Source organism: Phoenix dactylifera, chromosome 1, assembly GCF_051530095.1.
Source record: "Phoenix dactylifera cultivar Ajwa chromosome 1, Ajwa_hap1_PhDact_Kaust_v1.1, whole genome shotgun sequence".
Lineage (NCBI taxonomy): Eukaryota > Viridiplantae > Streptophyta > Magnoliopsida > Arecales > Arecaceae > Phoenix > Phoenix dactylifera.
Genome location: NC_143190.1, coordinates 12,072,546 through 12,086,759, shown reverse-complemented (window position 1 = coordinate 12,086,759; position 14,214 = coordinate 12,072,546). Strand labels below are relative to the sequence as shown.

The window sequence follows — 14,214 nt, the reverse complement described above, 5'->3', positions numbered from 1 at the left end:
CCTTTTTTTTTTTTATAGACTTCTGGCAACAGAAACATTGTTTGGTAGTCCCTATTTTTTTCCTTTAAAAAAACTGTTTGGTAAAAGCAAAAGTAAGAATTCAGTCAATTATATTTTTTCTACTATTCTCTAATTCATCTACTGTAAGACCCACAATGAGTGATAGAATCATGCTTAACAAGTCCAAATTCAAAACTCAATGACTACTAAAAATATTTTAAAAATGTACCAATGTTGTAATAATTTATGTATCCATACCAAAATGAAAATATTAGTCCAGATGAAACATCAAACATACTTTTCTGGGTGATGGTAAATACCTAGCTTCATAATCATCCTTTTATATCGCCCCTTTTGAATATTATGGACTATAATGGGGAGACAAGATATGATACAATGAAAGACAGAGGGAACACAAGACTGAAGTAGGCGCTAGGAACATCAGCAGCAGATATCATATATTATGCCAAACTTCCCCTCCACACAAGAAACAGATCAATTAAATCCAGAACCCAAGAGTAAAGAGCAACCACACTGATGAGCAGAATCTAGACTTATCAGGCATGTTGTTAAATACTGGTAGATGAAGAACTTGAATTGGTGATGATTACCAGTTGAGATTAAAGTACCAAATAAGAAAGAGGAGACAGTATCACGGCGGCAATATTCCCTTTTTTTTTTTTTTGGAGGTGATGCTCCTTGAATATTATATTTTAGTAACAAATGTGAGAGGGGGAGGAGATTGTTTACCTGCGGTTTCAAGTGAGGGTGCGCCAACAGACACTGTAACCCTAAACACGTAATTGACCATAATGTCAGGGACCTACATTTTTTTTCCTGACAAGTTCCATATAAAATCCTGTTATCAGATATTAGTAATTAATATTTCTCCGGTAGATTTCGCATAAAATGAAGCTGGTACTTGTTGCCAATTTCATGCGAAAATCCTAACTCATCTTCCAGCAGGGACGTTGAGATAGCCATCAATTTATCATCAATTCATATGTAAAATAAAGTCGATAGGTTTTTTTCTTTCCAAATGAAAGAAAAGGTTGATTGATACCACATCTACGGGTCAGGTGGGGCAAATCGAGTTACCCTAAATTGCGAAAGTTTTTGAATCGAATAAATTTCATGCCCACCCCACTCCTGAAGTTAGGGGATCGGAGCGGACAACATGTCGAATCTCTAGTCCGGGTCATGACAGGCAGGAGGAGATCTTCTCTCACAATTTGCATGTCTTTCTAAGAAAAATATCAATTTTTAAAAACGCCCGGCAGACATTCTACGTCCGTCAGCAACCTTCTAAATTATTGATTTAAAAAGAGACAAAAAGCTCTAACTGGACATCCAGAAAACTTCACACCAGGCTCTTCCAGCCGGCGGAGTCTCACTAGGCAACCCTTACCTCCCTTTATAGATCCTACTCCACAATGTTCTTCCACAACAAAGGGCCTCCAAATTTCCAACAGCTGAAGCCACCCAAACTGGGCGTTCAAGAGTGAGCTACTTGCATTTCATACAAGATACTACCAACACCCATTCGTTGCAAAGAATGAAATTCATCGAACTATGATAAAAAACCGAGTAAAATTGAGAGACTAGGATATATTTAATAGAACAATTATCAGTTTATTTACCTCTGTATTTGTATCTATCAAGCTTTTCCAATGTACCAATATTAGTCCATGTTATTAGAAAAGAATCAATCCTGGGGATGGATGCGAATGTTTAGTCTTCTCAGCCATATTGAGTGAAGGAGCATATGATACAAGTCAAACCTCCGTGGAGGGCCATTTATCATGAAATGCCTCTGCACTGTCCTTACTCTCCTCTGCATCCTTATATACTGTCTTGGTGATATGCTCATCAGAATGTTCTTGAGGTTTGGGATGTCCTCAACCGAGACCTGGACCGAGAAGGCCTTCCAGTTGAGAACATCACTGAAAGGCAGCACGTAATGGGCATTGATCGTAACCGGCACGCACTCGTAATAGATTGCCTCCATGATTCTTGGGCTGGCAACTTCGTATCCACTCGGGCAAAGGCAGAACTTGCTCTTCTTCATCAAGTCAACGTAGGACACTCCTTTGGGGAGGTACTCGTGGACCTGGACGTCGCCGTCTCTGTCCTTCCAGTGCTTCAGGAGCACCGGCCGGACGGGCCCGTGATTTCCTCCGGCGAAGAAGGCAAGGATCGGACGGCCTGAAGCGGATGGTCCTCCGACCTTGACGACGTGGGATCTCACGTTCATCTCCGGAAGTGTTACGTCTCTCGAAGCGTTGAACCACTCCGATGTGTTTGCATTGCACAAGACACGAATGGAGTTGAAAAATAGCTGAGGATGGCCGCCTGAGGCATAAGGCCCCTGCAAGAACCCCAAAACGCAGTGATTTACTAAGAATTCGAAAGCTCCATCGATGCCGTTTGAACAGCCTCCTACTGCATTACTCGGGTCAAGAACATGAATGACCAATCTCCTACTACTTCAACTGTGACGGAATTATCAAAGAAAGAGGAAGTACTGCACTACTGCCTTGTGGCAAGAAACTTGAGAGGTTTCTCTTACCCAGTCATGGCATGAAAGCATGAAATGATCTGCACCAAGACTCCTGTTCCAGTATGGATATTTTCCAGAAATGACATTGATATAATCCAGGACGGTCCGTCTCAAAGGTTTCATATCATGGTGATCGCGCGGGTAGATGTATTGAACCATCCTCACCACACTGAATGGAAGGAAGAACACGTGAGCTCGGTCAGGATCCCTCGTTCTCAGCCGGCTTTCCATATCCATGCTGTTTATAAAAAATCCCTCTGTGGAATATATACTCTTGCAGGGGCCATCATGGAATATCGGAGGTTCGCCTTCTTGGTAAACATACACCTTGAACAACTTCTCCATTTCCAAGTAACTCCTGCAGTTTCTCCAAAAGGTGAGGAATTGATAGCAGAAAAATACTTACGAAGGTTATTTCAGAAAGATAAGGTCATTAGTCATTACTTATGAAACGCATAGGCATTTCTGTATACTGGTCCTTTAGGAACATAATCTTTATCCACTAATGCTGTTCGGTTTGGATTTCGAACAGCTTCTTTAATTGCAGCTCGAGCTCTCGCAAGACCAAGTTCAAGCCTCTCTAGCTTTGTATCTTTTCTCCTTGCTCTTCTAGTGTTGTTTGGACTGGAGCCCTCAAAGACTGGTGCTGCCTATCAGATTGTGAGCATGAACTCAAATGCGGTTAACATCTCATTCCAATAAAGCATTCAATTCTATAAACATTCTATCCGTTATCTAACTCAAGAGTGTAAATAAATGATAGATAGATGAAGCAATGAAACTAGAAACAAATCCTTCATGCTATCTAGAATGTAATACTGATGTGCCTACCATGTTCGCCAACCCTTATTGTGCCTTGCCGACATTCCAATACTCGGGTCTTCAAATCTTCTAAATGAGAATTTTCTGTATAAAAAAATAAACAACACAGTTTCCTGCTATCTATTGCCCATCAAGAATAAGAGGAGTACAAGAAGACATAAGTTGGACCAAATTGGCTGCCCTCGGGCTGTTCCTATTGAAGATAGCCCTGTTCTGAGGGGTAGTTCTAAATACACCCCCCCTATTGCTCAGGACACCCCCCAAAAATTAAAAAAAAATACCCAAACTAACCTTTAGTGTAATTACCATATTGCCCTTGAAATTTTTTCAGTACACCCCCCTTCCTCCTCCTCCGTTTCGTGCTCCGTTCGGTACTGGATCGCCGAACAAAATGCTTCTGTTCGGCTGAACGGTGCCGAACAGAAGGCTTCTGTTCGGCGATCCAGTGCCGAACAGAAGGCTTCTGTTCGGCAACCCTCAACCGAACAGAATCCTTCTGTTCGGCGGAGGGGAGGGGAGGAGGGGTAGGAGGGTGGGGAGGAGGCGGCGGAGGGGGGAGGGGTAGGAGGGGTAGTTGGAGGAGGGGGAGGTGGAGGAGGAGGAGGAGGAGGGGGAGGTGGAGGAGAAGGGGGAGGAGGGGTAGGAGGAGGAGGAGGAATGGGAGCAGGGAGGAATAGGGGGTGGAGGAGGAGGCAAAGAAGGGGAGAAGGCGGAGGGGGATGCAGAGTAAGAGGGGATGGGGATGGGGGGCGGAGGTAGAGGGGTGGAGGAGTAGGAGGAGGGAGGAGGGAGGAGGAGGAGGAGGGTGAATAGGCGGAGGAGGAGGGGAGAGGGATGAGGGGGAGGCAGAGGTGGGCGGGAAGAGGGGGAGGAGGAGGAGGAGGATGAGGAGGGGGGAGGAGGAGGAGGCAGAGGCGGGGCGGAGGAGGAGGGGAGAGGGATGAGGGGGAGGCAGAGGTGGGCGGGAAGAGGGGGAGGGGGAGGAGGAGGATGAGGAGGGGGGAGGAGGAGGAGGCAGAGGCGGGGGGTGGGGAGGTGGGGGGTGGGGAGGGTGGGGGTAATTTAGGAATTTTTAATTTTTTAGGGGTGTCCTTAGCAAATGGGGGGGGTGTAGAGAGTATTTATTTTTTTTTTAATTTTTGGGGGGTGTCCTGAGCAATAGGGGGGGTGTATTTAGAACTACCCTGTTCTGAGCCACCCCAACAAGATTCATAGCATGCACCGCTACAAGATACTCGACAAAAGAAAGTTATAGGCTGGTTGTTTATGTAACAAGAGTGTGACATTTCAACCAAGGAAAGCATTAGGATAACCACAACATTCACAATTACTTTTCTTAATGACACATCAATTGCATGGATGTATTTTATGAATATATTCAATTAATTAGGAATCTTATACTAAAACGTGGCATCAAAATCCCTTTCAAGGACTTAATGATTGGATAGAGTGGTGTTGGGGAGACATATTATTGTAGCAATTAGCCTAGAACTAGAAGGGCTCTAAGCAGAATGGTAACTTTCCCCCAATGTTTCCTAAATTATAAAGTGGGCCCTGAACGCTAGAGACATACTAATCCAAAGAAAAACATGAGGTGATATTGATCCTTAGCATTCATCTACTTATAACTAGAGTTATTCAAAAATTCTTTAACACTAGATGCATGCTAGACTTCAATGTGTCAGATTGCGACGAGAGACAAAATGATCGAGTAATATTAATCGCATGTAATTGCACTTGTATCAACAAAAGAATATCAAAATCGAATTAGACCCAACATGTCTTATTGTGTGATCTTTATAAATGGTACCACACCATGAGAGGCCGGCGGATACTTAAAGCAAACTTGTTGACAAAAAAAGAAAACTTGCAATTCACCTTCGCATGTGCCTCCTCATCCAAATGTAGCCCGAACTACTAGCATCTATTCTATTTGCGTAATGCGAGCACTTCAACTATACAATAATGGATGCATGCATGAACATCATTAATTAATTTAATAGACCACTAGCTGCTTTCTTGCTCTCCATGCCAAAAATAAAACAAGATGAAACATTCCTTGGCCCCTTTTACTACATTGGGGTCCATGCTCGTGCAAACCTAGTTACCCATTGCTTAGCCATCAAATGTTGCATCCTCCGCCTAGCTATCCTTGATCACACTTGTTCATCACCTACATCTCAACCATCTAATTAATCTAATCACCTACATCACACTTGTTATAACATTACCCATGATCCAAACCAGACATAGTCACGTAGATGGCTCCAAGAATAAGCCCTATCAGTTGCAGAGCAAACTCAGACTCAACCAGCCTAATTGAGTCAGAAGATGTCAGCTAGTGCTTGGTGAAGACTCCTTATGGTTGTAACAAAAACCCTAGAACAAAAATATTTCTTTCATCATAATTGTGAAATTTTGAGACGTAAGGGTGCCGGTTGAACACCACTTCATGCATGGTCGTGCCGAGGACCAAGAATTGGCCGCTGTGTTCATCAAAATTGTGGGGTTTGGAGGCTTCCAGTCTTCCCAAATAGCATGTTCTAGTCTTAATTTTGTGAGCAATTATATCAATCAGCTACAAAATTCCAATTCACCCGGCCCAGCCTAGGCAAAGAAAACCCACGGTATTAATGCTCAGACTCCAAATCTGGGTCCAAAGTTGGTTCTTGTTATCTTCAGCCTACTATACCAAGAAACATCCATGGTGATGAAATCAGAGTGATCATGGACATCTTCATCTATTCATGATATGAACTCACGTCTTTCATGCATGCAAAGGAATTTCCTCTTGGTTGTGGTAAAGATGCATGGAAAAGAGATTGATGGTCATAGAAAGGCACCACAGTAACTTGCTTGACCTCCACCTATGGGAGGACAGAAGGAACTTCTGGCAACCCTGAGTACCACAAACCCTTGATGTCTAGATATATCCAAGGGTTCTGATATCGTCATATCTTTCCATTAAAAAAATAAAGAACCTGCAGATACTTCGATACACATACATGTATGTACATCTCCAGATGCATGCATCACATCAATTCATTAGATACGTTCTTTACTGCTTTTCCCCCAAGAGGAGGACCCCTTGGAACCGTTCCTTACTACAAAATATTAAAATCAATTCTAATAAATACAACCATAACAGAAATTGTATTCGCTATAGAAGATTTTTTTTTATTAAGGTTCTTGCCGTTTATCAGTAAGTATGTTGAATTTTTAAATGTTTTTTAAGTTTTTTCAAGTGCTGAAAAGTTGGTCCACACAAGGAAGGAAAACGCACGGGGAAGAAGAAAGAGGAGAAATTTTGAAGAAGAGCAGAGGAGGATAAGGAAGTATTTAAGGAAAACTATAAAGTAACAGAAGAAAGAAAAGTTTAAGGAAATAGAGATACAGAAAAAAAGAAGAGGTTGAGAAGGATTGAGAAAGACTCACCGGTTCCGGTGCGGGGCTCGGCGCTCCGACGGGCACCGGAGAAAAATAAGAACCATGGCCGGAAGTATTTACTTTATTCTCGAATTCCACAGGCCTCTCATGGCTTCCACCAGAACCACCTCCAGAAGAAGGAGAGGGAACCGAGAGAGCGCCCCAACTTCCCGTTGCGTTCCCAGTCAAGGAAGAAGCATAAGAAGAGAGCCAGGAGCCATAACTCCTAGAATCCAAGGCAAAAAACCCCAAAGAAACCAACACCAAAGGAAACAATGTGCAAAACACCACAGATTTCGCGTTATACCCATGGAAACATGATGTAGAAGGAGGAGGAGAAAAATCTCTCATAATGATTTCCAATGCTTTGCACACCAGCCTCGCCTCTTCTTATATATGGCAGCGTAATTAATGTATCATTAAGATGTTCCATCAAAAATAGGTCCTTACTACTTGCCAAATATAGATTTGATTCCTAACTTAATAGAAACTCCTGTCATGTTGCTTGTTTTGGAGCGAGATCGAGAGAGAGAGAGAGAGAGTCTAAGAGGTGGCTCAGAAGAAGGTGGACGGGTGGCACGAACCGGGCTACGGTGTAGAGCCGCGAGGATGACACGAGAGATGGGGAGAGGCGACAAGCGGCGCTTGGACCCTGAGAAGCGAGCCCAAAGGCTGCTTCTCTCTTTTATATTTGTGGGTTGCAGGGATTCCCATGGGAGCCCAAACCATGCAAAAGGTCGCGTAAATGACTTCTCGCTTTCCCACCCTGCAGGCTTCCGCCACCTTTCACTCTTCTCCTCCTTCGGGATTTGGATTCGGAGGGAATGGTTCTGAGTAACGGACGTTATGACGGCATCGGCATCTCCGGATGGAGCTGTCACTCACGATCATTGGAAAATAATCTTCTATTTCATGAGAAAATGTGGAATTAAATCGGATTGTTCAATGATGATGAGATTGGATTCGAGTCGGCAATTCATTAAATTTCATCCACGCAATTAAGGTTGTGAATCACCATTTATTTTGTGTTTTGTGTACTACCATTACAAGGTATTACAGCTTCCTCCTCCTCCTTTTTTTCAGTGGGCATTTCATTATATAATGTATAGATGAACTAAACATCCGTTGTTATATAATGTTATGAGTGTTGCTGTTCCCATTTTCCCCAAGTCAATGCATGGAGTTTTCTATGTTATCAGCATGACAAATAACATCCAAATATAAATATATGGCAATTTTTTAGATGTTATTAACTTTTGCTCGAGTGAAAATATAATAATATTGGAAATGGTTGACAGTGATCCATATACTACTATTAGGTCTAAATCACATCCAATGCACATAGTTGGTATCGAAGAATATAAATTATATGATGAGTCATTGTCATATCAATGATTAGGACTAAAAATGGGCTTGGGCCTGCTCCAGATCCGTCTTATTGGACTGGTTTTGGGTTAGGCTTGGGCTCATCATTGCATGTCCAAAGCTCAAAGCCCAAGCTCTGAACCCAGCCCGGTCTTAGTTTGAATTCGTCATAAGGATCTTGTTCTAGAAGGCTTCTGATTGGGCCCAGTATTTTGGGCCAATGAGGGTAATAACTGTGGGGTCAATTGGGTCGATTTTGTTTCAGGTCTAGCCTTTTAGCCCAGACGGGCTTCTTCGGGTTGGAGCCCGGTTGGTGTTTGGGCTTGAGCGCGGGCAAATGCACAGCCAAGCTCAATTTTAGCCCTATAAACAATTTATAAAAGATCTTATAGTAATTTCTTGTTTATATTGATGGTTAGTAGTGCTAATATATCAGTACCTGTGCATGATCTAAGCAGTTGGATGTGATATAATATTTTTAAATCACTTACTCTTAAAAAAAAATGATTTGGAGATCCTACACTTCCCTAAATTTTACAGCCATCATCAAATTTAATGTTGGTGATCAAAATTAAAAATATAAATTGTTGGATATAATCTAGAAGTTCTAAAATGCCTACCCATGAAAAATCATATAATTTCTAGGTGTCTAGCTTATGTATTAAGTTGTCTTAAAATCAATATAATATATAATCCTATTATGACTATATATTTAAGATGCCTTGATGCATAAATTAGAAATTTTTAAAATATGTGGTTTTTCTATATAGGTATTTTAAGCCTTTTAAATCACATCCAACAGTTTATATTTTCTTTCGACCACCCACATTACATTTGATGATAGGTATAAAATCTTTTCTCTATGCCTTATATATTTTAAAACTACATCCACATACACATATATAGGTCAAGATCAACATCCACACACATATATATAGGTCAAGATCAAGTTACACCTAGTATGTATCTTATAGAGTTACACACATTTATTTTTTTCAATTAAATGGTTTAGGAGTCCCACATAATCCAAGCCCTAATATGTGAACTACTATCTCTAAATTACTTCTACATAAAAAATCATGTGCTTTTGAAACTCTTAACCTATGCATCAAATAGTAAAAAAATAGTTTCTTGCTATTTAGACTATCCAATTTTTGAACCACTTGATGCATAAATTAGGAGACTATAAAACATATGATTTTTTATATGTAAGCAATTTAGAAATATTAGATTATATTCAGCGGCTCGAATTATTAACATGGGATCCTCATCACGCAATTCATAAAAGTTATAATTCTATGAGAGTTACATAAGATGTAACTTAAATCTTTTTCTATGTATATATATGTATACATATATGTGTACATATATACTCTTAGCATTTTTTTAAAAAAAATGAAAAAAAAACAATGAAGTACATAATGGTGCCTATGAGAGGAGCTTGATATCCTTACAAACATACATCCAATCATGTCGAGATACTCAAGAATTCTTGAAATAAAAAAGTGTTAAATAATATTTTTAATGTTTTAAATGATAAACTGTGACAATACACATAAGTTTCAAGAATACGGGTTTTGCAAATAGTGAACCTGGCAATAGATAAATATTATGCCCCTTTATTTTGGAAGATAATTATATATGATAGCTAGAAGCACAAGATAAATTTTTGGCACTAATTTCTCCATCAATATGACATCATCCTGATCTATAAAACATAATTTTTCAAATTCATGAAAGGGATAGGCATAATGCCATATTTAACTATGGTCCCCATCTTTTGCATCTATTTGTCGCCACACATCTCCATGCCATATTTTGTTTCTAATCTATTCATCACTGGCCATGTATCATATCTAGATGGATAGCAACATATGCATAAAATTTCCAAACTACACCTAGTGGATGATTCGTGTTCATTTATTTTATAGACGTACCCACAACTTGAGCTAGCTGTTACGTTAATTCTAGGCAACTGGATGATACATGCATATTTTGAGATGGATGTTATTATTGCCATCTTCCAAGTCATGTATGATTGGAGAGTGGATTCAAGATAAGATGTAGCCATCATCAACCACACCATCATCACCCATGCAATCTTTGTGTAGAGTTTATGATGTTATTTATTATCTAATATTAATTTTATTATCAAAATAGGGTGGGAGATTCTGAGAGCAGGCTGTTCTGAAGCACCCTATGTTTGGCTTAAAATTTAATTTAATAAAAGCTTGTCTAGTTAGTGAAAAGATCCAAATCTCGATACTTGCTTATCATCGAACGTCAATGTTAAATTGGCTTAGGTTGCTTCTGAGAAACTTTCCCTGCATGTAGCGCTACAAATCTACCTAAATCTATTTTATCAACAAAAATATTGCTATTGCCAATGTCAATGAGCAGAAAGGTCTCCTTCTTGAGATTTTAAGGAGGCATCATTTCTTGAGAAATATAACGAGGATGCTCCCACTAGACTTAAATCATGACCTTCTCTCAAATAGAGAGGAATGCCAATTAGCTGAGTTAAGGCTAGCCAATTAGCTGAGTTAAGGCTAGCCAACAAGTTTTTAATTAGGTATAAAAAGTAGATGCAAGACAAAGAACATTGAATCAATTTTCTTCACCCGTGTGGAGGCTAATACTATTAATAGGATGGCGGGTGGATTTACTCATCTTATCTATTAGAAAATATAGGATTAAGTTCAATTTGGCATAGGTTTTAGAAGTTTTTAGTTTTTTTTTCTTTTTTTTAAAAAAATAGAATTTGAATTTGAAATTCTAAACTAAGTGTTAGGGCAAGAAGGCCAAAAAATCAAAAAAAAAAAATAATAGTGAGAGCAACATTAATTTGCACAATTATACTTAGTCTAAAATTTGTCAACTACAGGTATTAGGAGTTTTATAGAATTTCATTGTGCAATCAAACACCTTGTGTTACAAAACATACATTATGTTATGAAAAAATATAACTAGAATATTTAAATTTAAAAAAATGTTCATAATTTTCTTTTGCACATCCCGACATGCCATATAAAAAGTTTTGTTATGGTTTTAGGTCTTACAATGTGACCTTGCCATCTACAGCAATACAATGATTGTCATCTCTTTTTTGTTATATTTCATAGATTTTAGTACCTTCTCAATTTTATCCCAATATATTATTGCTAGATCTGCGAATAAGGATGTATAAACCCGATCTCAAATATTTGTAAAAAAAAGCTATATGATTATAATTATAATCTTGTTAATCGGTTTATGTTATTCCATCAATCTCCTTTAATTATAGTTACATCTTTTAATAAAGCTATGGATGTGCCAGTCTAGACCATTCTTAGGATTTTTCTTTCCATGGTATGAAATTGAAATTGCTTAACGATAAGAAGGAATAATCTTCCCCAACCATGGAAAGTTGAGATGATAGAATTCTAAAAACAAATGAGATATGAAAAGTCACCTTTCCAATGAAATGGAGAATCCCAATTTTTTGGGGTTATGGGCTCTACAAAAGCCAGATAAGTTTGGTTTTAGTCATCAAACTCTTTATCCATGATATGCTGTGTCTGCATCCACTGTCCAAACAGACCCTAAAATAAAATATTGAGAAGACTAAAGTGCAAGCTCGAATTATATCCTTACTTAGCAGGACACTTCAAGGATTTAATGGACCAAAAATCTAACAGAAAATATTTACTTATCTGCAATGCAAACTCTCTTATTCCTCAGGAAATAAGAATTCCATGTCAGTCTTCTTCTCGGCACCTTGATTTTCTTGTGAACTCATACTTTATATTTCATTCATTCTTAACATCGTTTTCGAGCAGAGCATTGGAAGAGACCGCCACATATTATGTTTTAGCATCAAATACGTACGTCATCTTTCACGTATCCGTTGTTTATTTTAGCTATCGATCTAAAAAAATTTATGGGAGACTTTTAATGCTGCTGCTGATGTCAGCCTTCTAATTAGTCCATCAGATGTCAAAGAGGAGACCATCTTACGATCACACACACATCGTGCATGTGAATCTATAATATAAGACTTTGGAGCATATAAGCATCCCAAAATATTTTTATTCTATATTTTTAATCAAAATATGCAGTCTCAATGCCGATCTTTTTTTTATCGGTGTTATTTTATCATTTGTCGGTATATTTAGTATAGAGACCGATTCAATATACTGATATTTGGTATGTCCTCCAAACTATATACCAGAATCGAATCAGTATGGTACAATACTTTTCATACGGTATGATATGGTGTACTATATTTTTAATTTTTAGAATATAATCGAATTTATTCAATTCTAAAACTAGTATCCGAGATGGGCCAAAACTGAGATTTTTGACTAGTTGTTGGGGTCCAAACTCACCTTAAATAACTTGATCAAAACCGTACATGGTTGTTGGAAACGATGGCCACAATGTGCCTCTCAGTCCAAATTTTTTAGCTTGGGGTGGTAAATACTTGACCAAGGCCTCCATAAATGGCCAATTTTAGAAGAGATGACAATGGGACATGCCAAATTTTGGGCTCAAATAAGTACAATCATTAATAGAAATCAAGATAGCCAACCCTAACCATATGCATGGATTGGTCACTGATAGTTCGATGCCACATTATAATTGAATGATGGGTGTTTCAGACCCCTTGAGTCCCAATCAATTGCTTGGACCATTTGCACTTGTGTGTGTTTAATGGGATGACTGCCTGACCTTGGCAACCTACCATCCTAAAGATGCTACAAGATATCCTTCTCCGTTTGCTTCTTACTCCTAATCCTTGTAGCTTGTATTGCTTAAGAGCTAGATAACTTTATCCCAAAATCTTACCCAAAAAAAAGGAAAAAGGATAAAAAACCTCTAAGTTGTGGATAAATTATGTATGTATGTGTGTATGTATGTATGTATGTATGCACTCGCGCATGCCAACGTACACCTAGTGAAGAAAGATGAAGAGAAAATTACTAATAATGTGAAGAAACCAACTCGTATACACAAGAAAAATAGAGATAGCGGAGAAGAATGGAGGTGAAGAAGGCTTACAGGTTGTGGCGCGGGGCTTGGTGCACTGACAAGTGGGGGAGAAATAAAAGAAGCAATGGGATCAAAGAAAACTCTTTTCTCTCCCTCTCCTCCTCCTCCTCCTCCTCCTCCTCCTCCTCCTCCGCTAGCATAAATAAGAGCAGAGGAATTCAATGGAGGATGAACACCTTCCGACGAATGCCCAGAGAAGGAAGTGTACCAGAGGGAAGATGTTTTGGAGTCAGAGTTGAGCACCACCAAGGACACCAAAACCAAAGGAACAAGTATACAGAAAACCACCAAAGAGGAAGACCTTGTGCTCCAAAAAGTATAGAAGCTGGGAGAAGACGAGTCCCTCATGGCCACCCTCTATCTTTCACGCTTATTGGAGAATAGTCTCGTGTCTTCCTACCATTATCAGCACAACTAAAGGGTTCCTTCCTTCCTTAGGTGTTATTCTTATAGCATTTAGTTTAATTTAAACTAAAGATGAAACGGGGTGGGACAAAAAAGGAGGAAGAAGAGGAAAGGAAGACCGGGGAGAGGAACCAAGCTAACTTGATGGGTGTAATGCCAGCTCTCTCTCTCTCACCTTTTCTTATTTGTCTCTCAAATATTCTGTAACGAAGATTTTAATCTCAACCGATACCTCAGCTTGTATCGGTATCGTGCATCCCCCGATACGTTATATAGTACATCTCAATGCCAAATATTTAGACTGACGAAAACTACCAAAACCTTCGACTGATATCATAAAAAATCATAAACACTGATATTTATTGATCATTCTTCTATCATTTTAAATATTTTATTTCAAAAATAGTTGTTAATATTGTATTTACTACATCGACGGCAAGATTTTGATATCTCCAACCAAAATCTTAAAATATCTTGATTTTTTTTCTCAAAAATTTTGGTTCATCTCAATCTCGTCTACCCACCATGAGGACTAAGATCCTGACCTTTTTCGGATAAGTAATGTCTTCTTTGCTTAATTGTAGAAAATGGCGAGCTTAATTTGG

The 14,214-nt window shown here is 39.1% G+C and overlaps 1 protein-coding gene across 3 annotated transcripts; it reads right to left on the bottom strand.

The window, feature by feature from the left end:
- Positions 1–1,673: 1,673 nt before the first annotated feature.
- LOC103710210 (putative glycosyltransferase At5g03795) lies at positions 1,674–13,571 on the bottom strand. 3 transcript variants are annotated; one of them, XM_039134518.3, is made up of 4 exons: positions 13,214–13,571; positions 3,005–3,210; positions 2,570–2,918; positions 1,674–2,368 (listed from the first exon to the last, which is right to left on the bottom strand). In XM_039134518.3, the coding sequence occupies exons 1-4, from the start codon at positions 13,550–13,552 to the stop codon at positions 1,706–1,708; spliced, it is 1,557 nt and encodes a 518-aa protein (XP_038990446.2). In that variant the 5' UTR covers positions 13,553–13,571; the 3' UTR covers positions 1,674–1,705. The 3 variants fall into 3 exon arrangements, with proteins under 3 accessions (XP_038990446.2, XP_089786553.1, XP_089786554.1); XM_089930427.1 differs by lacking the exon at positions 13,214–13,571 and adding an exon at positions 6,818–7,589; XM_089930428.1 differs by lacking the exon at positions 13,214–13,571 and adding an exon at positions 3,392–3,507.
- Between the last annotated feature and the right edge of the window lie 643 nt (positions 13,572–14,214).

What these genes read in the sequence shown, in the direction of transcription:
- LOC103710210 (XM_089930427.1), bottom strand. Translation starts at nt 7,159, where the DNA reads ATGAGAGATTTTTCTCCTCCTCCTTCTACATCATGTTTCCATGGGTAT. An exon ending in AATGCCTATGCGTTTCATAA is followed by an intron (nt 2,919 to 3,004) that starts GTAATGACTAAT and finishes GAGAAACTGCAG; the next exon opens with GAGTTACTTGGAAATGGAGA. An exon ending in TGCTTTCATGCCATGACTGG is followed by an intron (nt 2,369 to 2,569) that starts GTAAGAGAAACC and finishes GGGTTCTTGCAG; the next exon opens with GGGCCTTATGCCTCAGGCGG.